The sequence below is a fragment of the Strix uralensis genome, chromosome Z, assembly GCF_047716275.1.
Source record: "Strix uralensis isolate ZFMK-TIS-50842 chromosome Z, bStrUra1, whole genome shotgun sequence".
Classification (NCBI taxonomy): Eukaryota; Metazoa; Chordata; class Aves; order Strigiformes; family Strigidae; genus Strix; species Strix uralensis.
The window spans coordinates 11552681-11571225 of NC_134012.1; the positions used below are offsets into that span (position 1 = coordinate 11552681).

At 36.0% G+C, this 18545-nt stretch overlaps 1 protein-coding gene across 3 annotated transcripts in view; it reads left to right on the plus strand.

Moving 5' to 3' along the window:
• IPO11 (importin 11) overlaps positions 1-18545 on the plus strand; it is a 115970-nt gene that overhangs the window by 67613 nt on the left and 29812 nt on the right. For all 3 annotated transcript variants that reach the window (XM_074855831.1, XM_074855832.1, XM_074855833.1), the window contains exons 25-29: positions 4057-4136; positions 4722-4802; positions 8012-8107; positions 10452-10565; positions 11443-11564. In XM_074855831.1, coding sequence (XP_074711932.1) covers positions 4057-4136; positions 4722-4802; positions 8012-8107; positions 10452-10565; positions 11443-11564 — 493 coding nt within the window. The remainder of the gene's footprint in view (positions 1-4056; positions 4137-4721; positions 4803-8011; positions 8108-10451; positions 10566-11442; positions 11565-18545) is intronic.

The window sequence follows — 18545 nt, forward strand, 5'->3', positions numbered from 1 at the left end:
TACCTAAGTGGAAGCCAAAGGACAGATACGGTGAAGGGAAATTGAGTAGATGGCTGCCTTGCTTATGTCTTTTGGAGCAGGGTGGAGAACCAGCAACAAGGTGCTCCAGAAAATAATTTTGTTGAAAATACAGTGTAAGAAATATGAATCTCCTGACCTTTAGTTTCTGGATTTATTCTTACTGAATGGTATTACTCTAATATACAGATAATGTAACTTTTTCTGATGTGTTTAACTACTTCATCAGCATTGAAATCCTTCAGAAAAAGTGTCCTATTAGAGGTCAACATGGTTGAACTAGAAGAGCTGAAAGGAAAGGAGAGAAGTTCATACATAAGACTTTTGGAGATTAGTGGTATATAGCAGACCCTGTCCTGGTGAAGAGGAGGAAACAGATGTGACAAGAAGTCATCAAACTAGAGAGGGAGAGAAGACTTTCTATCATCTTCACAGGCAGATTATAGCTTTTTGAAGTCTTGCATAAATGTTTCTACTTAGAAGTATTCATCCCACAAACTTCTGTGGGAATTAAACAGTGTATGTAGATACAGTGCAGCTTTGATAACTCAGTCCAAAGGGACTGTGGAAAATAATATTGATAACCATGTATAGGAAAGTAGATGGTTTGATTATGTTTAAGGAGACAATAGGCTGGATTGTGTATTATTCAGGTTGGTTATTCATTGTATTGTAGCTTTTGCTTCGTGTTAATTGCCTTTGTGGGTCACTTGATTGTGACTGTACACAATATTTTTTCAGAAAATTCAGGAGTTTTGCAGTAATAGATTGTCGGTTCTGATTCAGGACCCTTAAGAGCTCTTTGAGCATCTAGTATTTTCCATTGGATTTGGGAGTTCAGCCTAATAATCAGAGTACAAACTTGATTTATGATTTCCATGTTATAACAGTATGTTTTCTTCAGCAAAGTGATATAAAACTGAATGAGATATACTGCAGGCTAAATTATGGCTGGTACTTTTTCAACTGTGCTATGAATATCACTTAATAGAAAGGTGTTGCTGTGTTTTTTTTTCCAATTGGTAAATGCATGTTTAGACGACTGCACATGAATATATCATCTGTTGCACAGGTTTTTTTAAGTGCTCTTAAGATGCTTGTGAAGACTTTGTACTGCACAAACACTTGCTTGTCTGTCATGGTTTCCTGGCTCACCAGTAATACTTAGAAACCTGAACTTTGAAAGCCTCTATGCTGCCTCCTCTTGTGCTTTCTCTGCTGGAGCCAGTTGTCTTATTGAGAAGAATATACCTTCAGTGTTCATTGACTTTCATTCCTAACTTAAATTTACAGCCTGGAGAAGTAATTGCTTGCCATTGCTTCTCCTGCATCTTTTAGGAGATTTATTTTAAAACATGCTTATCTGTTGGCAAACAATTCCAATGTGATGCATAAAAAATTGGTTTGGGATTTAGGGTTTTTTTAATGATTCATTTGTTCATACTAGGTTTTCCATTATTTGAACATGCTTTTGTCATAGCCATACATCACCATAGGTATATGTCAGTGCAGTGACATCTCTTTAACAGTCAACTGAAAGGGGAAAAATATAGAAATGTTTTTGATTTTTCTTTTTTAACTACTCAAAAAGTAATAAGCAGCTGTTCCTTTCCAGATATTTGTCCTGAAAAGAGCTTTTCGTATCCATTTCAGGATTCTACTGCTGTTGGCACTGGATGTCAGAGGAGTTGTACAAATCAATTAGATTTGCCTTTTAAAGTAATTAATGCTATGCTTAAATATTAAAGATACAGGAGTAGAATGTTGCATTTGATATGAAGACTCGATTTCACTTGCATAAATGACCGTCCTTCAAAGGCTGTAGTGCTATCACTGATGTACAATAATTATTCACAGCATACTTATCACATTTGGTTTTCATATCAGCACTGCTGCTAATGTTTAAATTTTCTTGAAATATAATTGCCCTGTAGAGGGGTTGCAGAAGGTCTTTAATCCATCTCTCAGTGTAGCAGATTGAATAACGTGTAATGGAGGAATACATTACTTCTCTGAGGATGGATGCATTTCTGCACTGAGACTGCTTAAAATGACAGCGGAATCTGATACAATTGCAGGTTGGGAATATGGCCAAAGTCAAAACATATCTGTTTCAAGAAGCATCAGGTTTAACACGCCTGTGCTGTACTTGTAAAGTTACTGGCAAAAAGCAGGTTACTGGAACTGGAATAATTCCACTGATTCCCCAAAAAGCTCATATGAGTGCATTAATTCAGAAAGAGATATATTTGATTCAGGAAAGCCTGTCAAGAGAATTGATACATAATTGGGTTTTAAATGTAATCAGTTGAAGGTGATCTCTTTCTAGAAAAATGCTCTTATTAAGCATTGAGCTCTATGCACAAATGAGTGACTGAAATTCTGTCAATTCTATGACATCAGTCTTATCAGTTTTTTCATTCTGGCCTAAAATAACTTACTACTAGTAATTTTGCTACTCATACTTTATTACCTTTGTATCAGTTGTCACAGAATCACAGAATGGAAAGTTATGGAAAGCTTGGTAGCACTTCATGTTTATATGACCATTTCTTTACAATTTGTCTACTGCATCAGTGTCTGAAACTTAAAATAGGGCTGTATGCAGTAAGAAAATAACTGCAGACCTCTAAGGACAATGCAGTAACTTCAAAAAATGTGTAACACTAGTAATAGGCTACTAAAGCTAATTTACAGATGTATTGGAATCTTTTGATGAGGATATTGGATGGAAAGGTGAAAAATCATCTCTTTTCAAGTCAAGATATGTAAATATTCAAAATAAGTGATAACAAGACATGACCTGTCCAAGCACTGAGATATGAAAGTAGTCATGCATTCAGAGCTGTTCGATGGCCATGTCAGGTAACAGGAACATTAATGTCCTTTCCAATGGGAGGGAAGAGAAGAGAAATTGCTACAACTCCTCAAAACTTTTCAGATCTTATAATGGAAAACCAGCCATAGTTTGTCATGTGACATCTCTTGTGGAAGTTTTTCTGTATAAGCATCACTGTGTGTAAGCCACACCTTCATACAGGCTGTATTCATGTAAGCCACATAAGACATAACAGGTCTTGGCCAGCTGCTGCTGTTAGTTTAAGATGGTAAGAAATTTTATTTAAAAGTACATAGAAGTATTTTCCTGTTGGGTCTCCAAGGTGATTTTATTGGAATATTAATTAAGCATGGTGGAGCAGAAGTCCACTTACTTTACCAAGAATAGTTTGTCTCCCAAGCTGGTTTTAAGAAAATTTAGCAAGCCCTTTGAGGTTTTTTTAGTTTTCTGTTTTGTCTTCAGACAAGGAGGGCTGTTTGCTTTCTGCACTAGTATCGGGCTCCACATGAAACTTTGAAACTTTTTGTTTTGCTATGAATTGTGTTTATAGAAGTTATGGGGTGATTTTTTTAAAAAGACAGTCTTACAGGTGCTGCCTGAGGACATCTTTTTTCTCTTCAAACTGCTGCTGTATACCGTCTCCTGTGTGATTCTGTCTCTTAAATGGATATGCTTTCCTTACTGAAATGCTTTCCTGACTGAAATGCTCGAGGTATGGCCTAAAGCTCAGTGTGTTTCAGTCTAAAGGCTCAGTGCCATTTGATGTGGCATCTGGGTCAGAAGAGCAGAACTGCAATCTGTTTCACTCCTTCTACTCAGCATTTACTGACTCAAATGTGAGAGATAATTTACCAGTAATTGCAGGTCTCTTAAGTGCATGTTTCATTTGTTCCATCTTTATCTTAGCCCACTATCACATCCAAAACTTGATTTATTTTTTTTTTAATTAGCATTGGCTTTTGAGGTCATAGGATTTCTTGTCCTTCCATTTGAGAACATGAGAGCTGTTATCCCTCTCTTGTCATTGTTTCTGTCAGGGAGACAGAAGCTGAATGGTACTGAATTGAAGATATCTTTTTTCTATTTGTAGGCATCTGTCACTTAAAAGCTGTGTGAGGAAAAAGACTTTTAGAAGTTAATCTTTTACCTTTACTTCAGTTTGGTCATGAGGTTCTGAATTGTGATTCCCTTTTTTCCAGAACTGAGTTCAGAAAACTTCACAAATTGCTTTAAGATCATCAATGCTTATATTTTCTTATCATCATCTGATTTTTTACAGGTATGTTACCATTATGTAAAGAATCATACTAACATCTTAGTTACCTACTGGCAAACTACTTTCATGTTGGAAAAAACGATACACACAAACACTTATACTCTTATTTATGTGTATACAAGTATATTGTTCTAATGTTAGCTCTTTATGGCACATGGTGGAAACTCAATCAAATCAGATTTGAGAAAGATTATTATTTAGAATTAATGTTTTGTGGATTGATTCAGTACTTTGGTACTGAAAAGGTCCTATGTGTAGTAATAGGTATTCTAATTATCCTACCAGATTAAAATTATGATCGTAAGTTCTAGCAAGAATTGAACTGGAGATATTATGCCTTGTTCTCACACCCTCATGAGAAAATTCATTGAAATTGATGGTTTAAACAACCAGCAGTATTAAAAAAAAAAAAAAAATGCTTAGATTAGATTTTAATTAGTTTAGGAAAGACGAGCATTTTAACAAACACGATCTTTGAAGACAAGCTGGGTCTTTGGACATAAGTAATCCCTAATGTGTTGAGTTTTGAAGTATATGCATAGATACAAAATATGTTTGCATAATACCTTCTTTTTCATTTAATTACAGATGTATGCTGCTGACTTATGCCGGTCATTTTGTGAAGTTTTGAAGGACACAACTACTGATGGCCAAGTTCAAGTTTTAAAGGTAGAGTGTAGTAAAAATAATACCCAGATATTCAGCTCTTTACATCTGTTATTCTTGCTAGTGTTGTCGGGTTAGAGTAATTATTTTCAAGTATGATGAATGTAGAACATGTAGAAGAAGAAAACTTACTTAGCACGCATTGATATTAGAGACAGTGGTGTTTTAAACTACATATTTAAAGTGTATGTGCATGTATAGAAAGTGCGTATATACACGTGTATATACACTTCCCAGGAGAAGGTTAGTATAGCCTTAAATAGAGCACCCTAAAAGATAATCACCTAACACACTGTTCCTATACCCTTTCTGAAATGCTTTCATTAATTCATCTGATTCCAAGGTGTTATCCTTAAGTAAATGAGTTCTAAGCCAGTTTGAGTACTCTTTGTATAGATGGATTTATATTAAGATTCCCTGGTATCTTTCCCACTTGATTATTTTCTAGATTGCTAGAGAAAGGTGGTTAGTGAGGGCTTGGATCTTCATGAAAATAGTTTGTTCTACAGCCTGGCAACAGCACACTTAAAACCGCCAGATGACAATCACTGTATTGTGAAGATAATGTTATGTGTAGAAAACCTTGAGAGCATTGAGTTGCAAAACAAGAGGTTTGGGTCAAAGTAACTTGATTGCATATTTGGCTATCAGCAGACTCATGGAAGGTGTAGAAAGCTAATCAAAATTGTTTGTTTTTCATTGAATTTTAGAATGGAGAAGAGTACCACAGAAAATACTTACACTTCCATTTACAAAATAAAAGGCCAAAATCAATTTGATGAATGAGTTTTAAGAGTTGTCCTAATTCAGTTTTCAGCTTGGTTCAGAATTCAGAAAAAAACCACATTATTTGGACAAAAATGCAACATCAAGAAATTATTCAACCCTGAAGTTAAAATCATACTTGTATATTAATAATCTAGGTTCATTTTGAGTGTTTCTAATCATAATGTGTAAAGGTAACTATCTAATTTCTGTACCTAGTCATCCAAATCTGAGTTTTATCTGTACCCTCTCAACCAGTATTGATCTCTTTGCTAATACAATCAACAATATTATAGCTACTAATTTTTTTAATATTTTCCTTTTTCAGTATTCAATATCAATAAGAAAAATAATCATACGGTTCAATTTTTAACTGCACATTTGAAAAACTGGCAAGATAAGGGTTAAATAATAAGTCTGCATACATATGTGTATTATTATAAAAACGGTTTCGTTGATTTCATGATTAAATGGGTACCAAATGATGAAGACTCACTTTCTTCTTCATTTCTGTATGACTGCTAGAACCTAATAGGTCCAGAGCCTTGCTTTTCCAGTCTTTATTGAATGTTGGATGTATGTGCTCTCTACCACATCCTTTGTGTAGTGTACCTGCATTTGTACCACAAGAGTGTTCAGTTTGCTTTTGCCATAAGCTGCTATTGTAATGGCAACAACTGTTACAGGTTTCTGGAAGTACTAAAAAAACCTATTTTTGCACAAACTTCAAATGTTACTATGAAAGATATTATGAAATTCATAAGCTTTTGAAATATTAAACATGATACTTTAAATGTACCTTTTGAAGAATTTCAGGAAATAAAGTTGGAGTATGCAGTGAAAGATAGTTGAGTAGTAACTGTAGTGTATTATTCCTTTGTTTCCAGTGGCTTCAGTAACTGGGAACTGTGTTGCTTGTAAAAACATGGACTTGAATTCAGTTCATTAATAATTCAGTGGAGGGGAAAAAAATTAGATCCCACCTACCTCTGCTTGCAGAATTCCAGGTCAGATAACAGGAGAAGTTCTTGTAGTTCCTGCTGAAAGGAGCCTAAGGACTCTAGTTCTGGGCTTTAAAATGTCAATTCCTCTCTACCAATATTATTATTTGGAGCCTATAGTTGGGTAAATGTTTGATGCAGCAGCTTTTAATCAGATCTCTAAAATGGAATGCTGCTGCTAATACAGTATAGCATCTACTTGGCTCCCAATGTGGCCTTGCATTATCCACAAGGTTTGTCCAGTATACCTTGAACACCTTCCTAGTATGCCTACTTGCTTCCACAGGGATAACTGAGTTATCCATGTAAGTATTTTTACTAAAAGCAAAATGTTTTGTCAGGTGTCACTATGCTGACTTGTTAAACAAAATACCCTTAAGATAAATACTGGAAACAAACACCTGGAGAGTTCTCTGAAATATTTTCCTACAGACAGCTTTAGCTGGATTGAAAATAGACATTAGAACAATAAATAAACAGATGAGGTTGAAAAACACTAATTGGAACTGGTAAGATGATTTATCACAAGATTGCTTTGGCTTGATGTGACTTGATTTTCTGATTATCCAAGACAGACAATAAAAGGTTTGAAAAGACTCTGCACAAGGAACAAATTAGTTAGCCAAAACTTCCAATACCCAGAAAAAATGAGTGGGGGGAAAGTTATGTTCACTTCCATATAACAGTATATTAAAGGTCTAAATTGAGAGGCATTGAAAGGGGCCAACTGCTTAACATCTCTCAAGGCAAGAAATACAGGGCATTAAATGAAGCTAGTAGAAACAAAGTTCAAAAAGAAAAAAAGATTTAGGGGAGACTGGACAAGAGCACAGAAGAGTAGTTCCTTGTGGAAGTCCCTCTGAGATGAAAGTAGGTGGAGACTGAGAAGACTGTTTAAGGGAGGTACCTTTATATGCTTTATACGTATCAGCGTGTAGATGTGTGGTCTCTGCCTTTACACTTGGGAGTGAACAGGCATCAGTCCATTATTCTCACAGTCTCTTCCCCTCTTCGTCTTGGTACAAGGGGACACCCCAAACAGCTGGCTGAAAGAAAACCTGAAGAACACAGGGAAAAAAAATTACTTCTGGAAAGAGCCTTAAACTGCTGGTACTCCTCCCTGCCAACCCACCTCATCAAACTGCTTTTTCTGGAGCCTTACAGGGCCCTTCCTTCCAACCCACCTTACCAGCTTTGCCAGGGTGAGGAGGTGCTTGACTAGGTGGGTTTTACTTGGCATGTCAGTTTTCATCAGGTCAGTTATGCAGATCAGGTTTGCAGAATACTTCACTAAACTATACTTTCAGCAGTCCTGGGATTTGCTGATATTTAATGGTAAATGTCCTGTCAGGACTTTATAAATAGATGAGTATATGTAGTTTTAAAGCTTCAGTTAAGATTTTTAAATGTACTTTACTAATTGTCTAATTTGTTTTTGTTCTTAAGGTTGTGGAAAATGTCCTAAAAGTGAACCCTGTTTTGGGTCCTCAAATGTTTCAACCCCTTCTGCCATCGATAGTCAGGGGGATTATAGATGGGGAGGTAAGAGTTGCTCTTTAACTACTCTCTACTTTTCCTTTTGAACAGGAAAGTACCTTCTGTTATCTGGCCCAGTTTTTTCATGTTGCTGTTGCATTTTCTCTTGTTTTAAGAGCATCTGGTAGATCTTTGACAGCCTTTTTAAAAGTATGTAAAGGTAACATAATGCAAGAGTTAAAGCAACATATCACTTATTTTGTCATTTAAGTGTTTATTTTAATAAAATAATGTTGTTATGCTGTTCCTTCATTATTAATGCTAATAAGGTGCTGACTGTGTTTAGTTAGATCTTTTGTAGGTGTTGAAGTTTTTTGCTGGGGTTTTTAAAAGATGTTTAAACTACTGCTTTTTAAGTGTATCTGCACCAGAGAAGAATAAACTGGACTAGAAGACTGACTTGACCTTCTTTTTGTAATTGACATATCTAATACGAAGAGCTGATAGATGTGAGAATGTTTTGTGTGAGATACCTTTAAGATTTTACTTGCTTAGATGCCTTCTCTCTCTTTGCCTTCAACAAATTTCCATGTTGGATAAAAAGGAGTAAAATCCAATGTGCTTTAACTGTGTTCAGCCTTGCAGTACTGGCAGGAGGAAAAAAAAAAAAACCCTATAATCAGCAGAATCAGTGGGCAGAATTCTCTGGTTTTGACTTTTTTGATCAAAACATCTGCTTTTTCCAGTGTTGAAGACTTTCAGATGTCAATGTTTGGTTCCCATTATTATTGAGTTAAATAAGATATTTCCAAGATTAAGCCAAATAATATTACTTTTTGCTGTGCAGAACAGAAAAGAGACACTTTGTTTGAACAGTCTGCAGTTTAAGTTGTTACAAAACTAGAGAGCGGATTATTAAAATGTCTTCTGATGTAAGACTGTAATAAATTCATTGCTCCTATTTCAAAAAAGTATTAATCTGGGTTAATTTTTTCAGGTAAATGTTTGCTTTTTTTCAAGTACAAAATGCTTACTGTTATATTGTTAGATACTGAATTTAATACAAAGAAATCTGTTGCTTCTTCTAAAATTAAAAGTAATAACAAAAGATAATAAACCTGATGAGTTTATGTCATGGGTTCAGCTAGGATTGGGTTAATTTTCACGGGAAGCTGGGAGGGGGCACAGGCAGGACTGGTGATACAAACTATCCAAGGGGATACAGACATCATGTTGACATCATGCTCAGTATCTAACTAGAGAAGCTGGCCAGGAATGAGAGGTGATAGTGACTCTGAAAGGGGCTGAATGTGGGGTACAGAGTGGTGAGCTGTTGCATTGTGCATCACTTGCTTTATATATATTTGTTTTATTAGTATTGTTGTTATTGTAATTTTCTGCTCTTCTTGTGTTGTTCTATTAAACTGTCCTTATCTCAACCCACAAGGTTTTACTTTTTTTCTTCCAATTCTCCTCCCCATCCCACGTAGCAGGGGGGCAGCAGGGAGAGTGAGTGCGTGGCCGTGTGGTGCTTTGTTGACAGCTGGGCCTAAACCATGACAGCTTATCCAGTTAATTTTGACACCCTTGCCTATTAGTTGTTGGCAAATACTAGTTATAGGCCCCCAGCATAAGACAGACATGGACCTGCTCAAGCAGGTCCAGAGGAAGCCATGAGGATGGTGGGGGGGGCTGGTGCACCTCCTTTATGAGGACAGGCTGAGAGAGTTGGGGTTGTTCAGCCTGAAGAAGAGAAGGCTCCAGAGAGACCTTATAGTGGCCTTCCAGTACTTAAAGGGGAGGGACTCTTTATCAGGGAGTGTAGTGATGGGATAAGGGGTAACGGTTTTACCCTGAAAGAAGGTAGATTCAGTTTAGATATAAGGAAGAAATTCTTCACTGTGAGTGTGATGGGACACTCCACACAGCTGTGGCTGCCCCCTCCCTGGAAGTGTTCAAGGCCAAGTTGGATGGGGCTTTGAGCAACCTGGTCTAGTGGAAGGTGTCCCTGCCCATGTCAGGGGGTTGGAACTAGATGATCTTCAAGGTCCCTTCCAACCCATTCTGATTCTATGATTCTAAATGTATTACAGCTTCTCTCAGTGAAATAAGTAACAACTACTTCAGAAATACTAACCCCTTCTTAATGTTACTAAAATTGTAAATAGTAATTTTGAACCACAATCAACTTTTAAAGTAATTTTTAAAAGGGAAAAGAATTGAGACACTCTGGTAATGGTTGCTTGCTCAGTCTTGTCTTCTTAGAGGCTTTTAAATTACAATTTATAATTTCAAATTTATTAAAATACATCAAGAATGCATGCAAGTATTTTCCATGTATTTCTGCTGTACATGTTAAGTATTGTTCTCTTAATTAAACTAAGTCCCTTTTGGTTTACTTTTGTTTCAGAGATACCCAGTCGTGATGTCTACTTATCTGGGGATCATGGGTCGAATTCTACTGCAAAATGCAAAGTTTTTTTCATTACTTTTGAATCAGATGGCATGTGAATTGGGTCAGGAGGTAAGGATTTTTTTCTTGGTATTTCAGCTGGATTGCATGTGAAAAGTTTTGCATTCTTTTGATCTGAAGGAACTTTTCCCTCTGTTTTCCATTCTTGTTCCTTCCTAGTCCACTGTGTAAAGGGGCCCTTTCCCCTTCTTTGGTCCTTCCCCTGAACATCCTGTAACAACTTTTGCATGTTCCCATAATTACCTTAAAACATCTCATTAAAAGTTTCTAAATTGTCTTCCCGCTGCATCCCATAATAAGCCACATAACCTCTTTAGTTTGCATGGTATTGCAGGGTGAGAGTTTCTTTCCTTGTGCTGTCTTGATGGGTCTTGCGGCAGGGATAATGGTCTAATCATTCTCCGTTGAGTTTCTAGGAGTATTGGGTTCAGTGTGCTCCAGTTACACTGATATGGTTACTGAGATTCTTTTGCTGGAAGTATTTTCTATGTCTTAAAGTGAAATTTTAGTAATTTCCTTATCCTTACGTGTAATAATACAGTTTTCAAACAGATAAAGACAAATCTTTTTTTTCGTTTGTCACCAGTAAAGGTAAAACAGAGTAAGTTCACATGCTTTGTATGTATTAAATTGTTATGGGAAAACTGAGCAATTCATGGTTCTGAATCAGTGCTCTGTCTATGAATTAAATGCATTTCTAACTTCTCGGTTACAATTAATGGTGCTGGGGGTTCAGGGCCTGGAAGCACTTTCATAGAAAATTTTGAAAATACCTGTTGCTTGCTACTTCTGTCAGGTATACATAACTGTATGGTGTCTTTCCCTGGCTGAATAATGTATTCAGTTGGTAGAAAATGTAAAATAAATTATTTTCTAAATATGCTGAAGTACTCATATATGAAAAGGAACATTGTGTTTCCCATTGCAGTTGGACCAAATTCTTGGTAACATGATTGAAATGTGGGTTGATCGGATGGATAACATCACTCAGCCAGAAAGAAGAAAACTTTCTGCGTTGGCATTGCTTTCACTTCTGCCATCACTGAATAGGTAAGCAAATGTACAATGCACTAAATAAGAATACTTCAAAGGCCCCTAAGGTGGTTTTTAAGGTATTTCACAATTTGGCAGATAAATACTCCAATGTAAGTAGTTTTATTGCCTCTTTTTTTTTGCCAAGAGAAACTTAAAGAGGTATAATTTTCATTATACGTTATATTAACTTTATTTGGTTTCATAGCAATATAGTAACCTTTCTTGTATTTCATGGAAAATGTCATTTAGTAAAAGTGAGGAAAGAGCACTGCAAATTTTATTGCCCATTCTTGTATTAATATTGAACTAGCTGCTTCTCTTATCTGTGATTAAGTAGTTGCTTTAGTTGGTGTGTCAGCATTTTGGTGTCCCTTCCAAGGAACAATGTTTTTTCAGTTTTCTTTCCTGTTGTGGGTAGATCTGAACTTTCATCCTGGTTTTCCCCTTTATGACATTAAATGGAAGAGTTGCTGTGAAAGACTGTGAAACCATTTTTGCACTGTAGATTTCTATAACAAGCAGCTTTTACTGTTTTAGTTTCTTTAGCCATCATCATTGCGGAATATACATACAAAATGAAAGTTTTTAGTGAAAATGCTGAATAGTGTTACACTGGCTTCTGAATTGTCACTACTTGGATTCATGTGTAACACATGTTTAGGTGAGAGTTCAGTCCGTACTTACCTTATTTATTCTTGTCTGTTTGGAAGTCAGGAAGACAAGATTGCATGAGTTTACATTTAGTCTGCCAGATTTCAAAGTCTTAGCTATTGTCTAATGGGAATTTAGACGTTGCTCATAAATTCTAAAGCTATGTTAGTATCTGTAAAGCTGTAGAATATATAGTCACGACCTAAAAAATGAGGGAACTCTTATGTGTAAAACTTAACGGAGCTTCATTGCTTTTAATGTGCACAGAAGCTTTCCTTTTTTTGTCCCAGATCATTAGGACAAACATCTAGCCAACGGTGAACCAAGCAGGTGCTTTATGAGGAAGCTTTTTTCAGTAAATGTAACAATGTTATATTGCTTATGAGTATATTCCAAATGTTCTTAAAGAGGTGTTACCTAAAATTTAAGGTGCTAAACTACATGTCTGACTTCCAGTGAAGTTTCTTTTAAAGAGAGGAAGGAAAAAAGAAATTGCTTTAGGTAACTGTGTTATTTAGACCTACCTTCAGCTGCTCCAAATTCCCTGCTGTAAAAGTCAGTTATTTCTGGCAGTCCTTAACATAATAAAACCTTCTGCAAATGACAGCTTTATTTTTCAGATACTAAAATCATTTAAGAAAGCTGCTTCTCAAACAAAGAGCCTCTCTTTAGTGGACATATTTATGTCAAAGCTATGAAAATTTTAGTACATGACTGATAGTTTGAAAGGGCCAAACATACCTTCAGACAGAACGTGTGAAATTGATTCTTTCAAGTGATTGTTCCTTCTACTACTAAACAATGTGAGTTGCTCTGGTTTTGCTGTTTCATAGGGATTATATTACATATGCTTGCTGCATCTCACATCTGAAACTTATGTTAAAAATTTTTCAGAAGCAGGCTTCTTGTGCAAGTCCACTTGCAAAGTTTAAGCAAAAATGTTTTAAATATAAACAGTATTTAAAATATTTTGATTCATATAAATGTTTTCAAGAAAAGCTTAAGTAGTTTTTCCTGTTGGAGTACCTCACTAACCAGGTTTCTGGTTAGATATTTCTTTGGACATCCGCTGCCAGTTCAAGATTTCTCAACTGCAGAGACAGAATTTTGTCTCCTGAGAATGGCCATGAGTTGGGCTTGCTTGGGAAGGCCAAAGTGAGCATGAAGTTCTACCCTTGGCTTGGTTCTGTATGACAGTCAGAGGTGGTACCAGTGGCAAACTCAGATTCCGGTATAAGGAAAACAGGCATCTGCACTGTATCTAGCACTTTCTGAGGACTTTGCTCATTTTGCCAGTTGCTTCCTCTCTAGCTGGAGCTGTCCCAAGTGCATCAGGTTATTTTAGAGAGGAAAGGGAGGGAATAGACAAAAGTCTTGGGGGAAAGATAAAGACAACATGTATTCTCATTCTTCGCTCAAAATTGCTTTATGGATAAAATGTTGGGGAAAATATTAAGAAGTGACCTTTTTTATTCTCCCTTTAAACTCTATAGTATTATTTCATTGCTTTTAGATACTTTATGTGGTCATGTTTATAACTATACATATGCGGACTTGGGACTTTCTGCTTTTTAGGGGAAGCAAAAGTTTACATCATTATTCATTTAAAACCAGTATGGCAAAAATAATTTAGTTTTTCAAATATAGCACCTTTGCCAGTGTCACAAGTGAAGGATTTTAGAGCAGATAAGATGGGAATTGCTGCAGAGCAGTTGTAGTTCACAGTGGTTCTCAGGCCAGTTAGTTGGACTAAGCAGCTTATAAAGTGACAGTTTATTAGCCATGTCATAGCTTTCTTGTCTAGGCAGTATCATCCAGAGATTCATGCAATGACATGTCTAGTACCAATAGTACCATTGCATTGTCATGTATGCATATAGTCCTTCTATCCAGCATCCTGTTTATCTTCCTACACACAGCTGCACATTGTGTTAGTCTTTAGATATTCATGTTAAAAAAAGAACAATAACTGCTTCTTTCCTGATTAGTGTGTTGCAGCACCTTTTCACTTAGCAGTGATTTCCTGGTATTACTTGGGGGTTTTACATAAAGATAAATGCTACCTAATTATCTGCATTTGCTATCTGGCCATTCAATGTTAGTGGTTTTTGTCTGATATATGCATCCATATTTTCCACATTTTATACTCTTACTGCCTGTTTGCCACTCCTGCCTATCCATGTACATTTTCATTCATTTATTAAAAGCTCTTTGTACTTCATGAAATAAATCAAAGGCCTTTGTCTTTAAACTGATGTATATAACAGTAGGGTCCAGTAACAAGATTAAGGCAGTAAGGATACACTTACAGAGTAATGTCTCCGTGTTCAGCACATGAGGGAAGTATGCATGGACACACAATAGCTAAAACAAGGCTTTTGAAAAACACGAAAGGACTTGAGTTTGGTGGAGGAGAATCATGTGATCTAGGGTGTGACACATGAGAGGTGATGGCAGCCTGGATGAGTACATTCACAATGTCATAATTTCCTAGTCTAGTTTGTCATATTCCAGTGTGTCTGCAATCTTAAAGGCTTGTTTGTGAACCTACAGCTCCAAGAGTACTCTTCTAGTACAGTACGGTAGATGTAGTTGGGTTTTATTAGATGTGCCCTTGGTCCCCAAGATAGTACGTAGCGAACATGGTCAGGAGCAGCAGCCTAACTTTTCTTTAGGCCATCGTGGAAAGGATGTGGTCCCCTACCACTATCTCAGGTGCTACATTTTGAGATACACATCTTCAGCATTCTTCGTATTTCCTGACACCAAGGTGCCTAAAACTGTACCTCTCCCCCTTCTTGTACCTATATATATATCTGGAAATAATCAGCTTGCATACTGTGCTTTTGTCACTTTGTATAATGTCAGCATTACAGTGTTTTAGAATGTCCTTATTTTGGGATATTGAAAGCTTTTAATGTTTTACTTAGCAAAGTAGATATCTTTTTTAGCCTTCCAATTATGATCTCTGTATCTTGGAAGAACACAAACAAGACTGAAAGATACTTAAGAGTGATAGGGATATTTTAGTCTCTAATAGGAAAAGTAAACAGGATTTGGAAAGATGAGTCAGTGATTGGCTTAGCTTGGTGCCACGTTGAAAGCTACGCACTCTCCTTTTGCCGATGTTACTAATGCTATGCCTATCATTCTTGTGTGGGAGGTTGCCCAGTTTGCTTTTACTCAAAGTCAGTGCTTTCCAAAATATTCCACTGATTTTGGTACTTGAGGATTGGCTCATTCTTGGTGGACCTACCAGTGTAGAGTGATGCCACTCCAAAGTAGAGGAGACTCTACTAAGCTTGAAATATGAAGCATTTTAATTGATCTTGTCTTTCTCCTTTTTAATTTATGGTACATGAGTAGTATTTCCAGATGCCACTGTCAGTTTTTCCCCTTTGAGTCAAATGTGTTTTTCTGGAAAATTATTGTGAGGAAAAGGTTAAGAACCTAAGAGGTTCTCCAGGTTGCTCTGCTCCTTTCTAATTGTTATGTAAATGAATGTCTGCTTTCTTCTGCTGTGTATCAAATCTGATATGTCAGCCAGTATGAGTTCTGCCAGTTAGATAATTGGTATTCTGTGAGTAAAAGTACTTATAATATGCAATTATAAGTCTTCATTAGTTTATTACAGATTTTTTTTCTCTGTCATTTCTTAAAGTTACTTTGTTAGAAATTTAATTTTCCTCTCAAGATCTTGTCTATATGTAAAGTTAGGAAATAGCAAGAAAGTGTCTAATAAAATGTCATGTTCTTCAGGGTAGCTTAAAATTTATAAAGTCAAAATTTGTTACATAACTAACTTGTACATCCTTCTTTCCTTATAGGGATGATACTCTGAAGCTATTTCCCTATCTTCCACTCCTTTGTTTAATTCCTCTAGTCAAAGGTGTGCTCACCCATGCATCTAATAGAGTATTAGTATTAAAAGGAGCTCTTTAAATTATGATTTTGCAGTTGTCATCCCTGTTTGGCCTTGGATTTTAGTTTGCCTGACAGGTAACAGTGCAGTTTTAATGCTATGAGTGAAAAATGTGGCTTTGGTCTTAGTCTCAGTATCAGAGTCAGCATCATTCAGAGTGTAACATATAGTACGATGACTTCCTTAATTGTATGTCACATCACAGCATTGGCAAGAGGATGCAGTCTTTAAACTTTCCTTGCTCACAGTCTCCATTAATTTTTCTCCTACACCCAATTGTTAATATGGACTGGTCAGGAACAAATTATCATTGCCTCTAAGACCCATAAGGCTTGTTTACAAGTGAAAACGTACCGAGTGATGACAAGGGATTATGTCACTAACTGCAGCTGAACTGCTGCAGAAAACAACCTGCAGTCATAAGGGATTGATTGCTGCTGATACCATGCTTTTGTTTGTGGCCTATATAAAGAACTCCAGAATTCTTTTGTAAAACTCTTCTAAATGTAACCTACCTTAAAATTGAATGTTTTAGTTATATAAAAGATAGCAAAAGATGATAATGCACTAAACAGCTTTTTTCAAACATTTTATCTTTGTCCTTTGTAACGTGCAGTTTACATGTTTGCAAATTGGTTATTGAATAAACAGTGACTAAAGCATAGCGTATTATTAAAGATGTGTTACAATCTTGTGATTTTTACAAAATTTTTTAAAAAAAATTAATACAGATTTGTAGCTGCTTTTCCACCTGAGTTTGTTCTGAGCTGTTTTGGTACAGGTACTTATCCCCCTGCCCTATACTTTGAAATATGAGACTGCTTGAGAGTAGCTGAGATTTTTGGTGACTTTTCTTAACAGTGCCAGACTATTATGATAAGATACAAAAGTGGCTAACAACACAACTCATGTCACTAGAAGAACTTCTGCAAATAAGTATTATTTTAGACATTAGCATTTCATATTCAAACAATTTAATGGTCAGGTGAAGGTTTAAAGCAAAACATCAGGTTTTGATATTAAGGAAATATCTAGTGTAAAGAATGTTTCTATTTTTAAGGAAGAAATAGCTTTTTTATTTTGTGTATGGGTATTCTCTGTAGCGGTTTTCAGGAAGTCCACTAAATGTTTGTTTCTCTTTTTGTAAAACTTTTAGAAGCTATCAGTCACTAACACCCAAGTGCATGCCCATCCCATCTCCTAAACTAACAGGCAGTGTGCTGCTGAAAGCTGTACAATTGCATTTAGCTTTGAATCAATTTCTGGAATGTGAATTGTTTATTCTGGTTGAAATTTGGGAAATGACTTTGCTTTGAGTTCTTTAAACCTTTTGGTTTGAATTGCATTCATAGTGAGTACATTTCTTACTGCTTTTGTAGTTTGAACAGAGTTTACTAAATATTACAATGAATGGTAAAGGCTGAAGCTATATAGTTATTGTCAGCATATCACATCTGTGGATTTCATTGATGGCCAACCTTTTTTGTTATTTTGTTCACAGATTTATTGCTCACTCAATAGAAGACTTTATTTTTTGTCAGTTTGCATGACAAATGCAGTTTATTGGTGCAATAATTATTTACTGTTAGGTGAGAAATTTGCTCTAGCAGTTTCTTAAAGTAAGCCCTTAGTTTCATAAGAGCTTTCTGTCATATTCTTTTACTAGAGTCTAAAGACAAATAAGATTTAGAGAAGGGAAACTTATTTTCTTATCCTCAATGGGAAAAATAATTCTATAGTTTTCATTTCTGTTTCTCAGCATGTTGCAAAACCTTCTTGGTAATTTAATCAATAATAAATGCCAAGTTTAGAAAGGAAAATAAGTTACAAAGACAGCTTCATAATTTTGAAATAGACTTTGTGATGTGTGTTTACATATACAAATGTTTAGTACTGTGGGTTTATTAAACAGGAGTGGTTTTGCTGTGTTATTAATTTCTGTGCCTGTGTCTCTCTTTTGTAACTAACTCTGTTGCTATTATGAGAGTGGAATAGCACTCAAACAGAAATTTTCAGTAACTGAAGCAAGATTTTTACTTAGGCAAGAATATGAAGTACTAGGAGGAATCTGCAATGTTTGAGATTATCTCAAAATTTCCGATTATCTGGATGATAATGAGAAAAACAAGGGATTTTGAGGTCTGCTAAGTTAGCATTAATAAGGTATCCACAGCAGATGTTACTGGATATAGGTAGGTGAAATAACATTAAATACTGATGTGTATGCTACCCAAGCAGTATGTTAGTAGCTGAATTACTTTGACTTGTGGTTGTATCTGGAGAATGATGTGGGCAGGAATTGGTAGGTATTTGAACGCAAAACAAGAAAGTTGTATCATAGCCCGCCTGTGGAGAATTGAAAGAAAGAAGGAAGACCTGTAAGAGGAGGTACTTGCTAAATATGTGGTTGGAGAGCAAAAGAT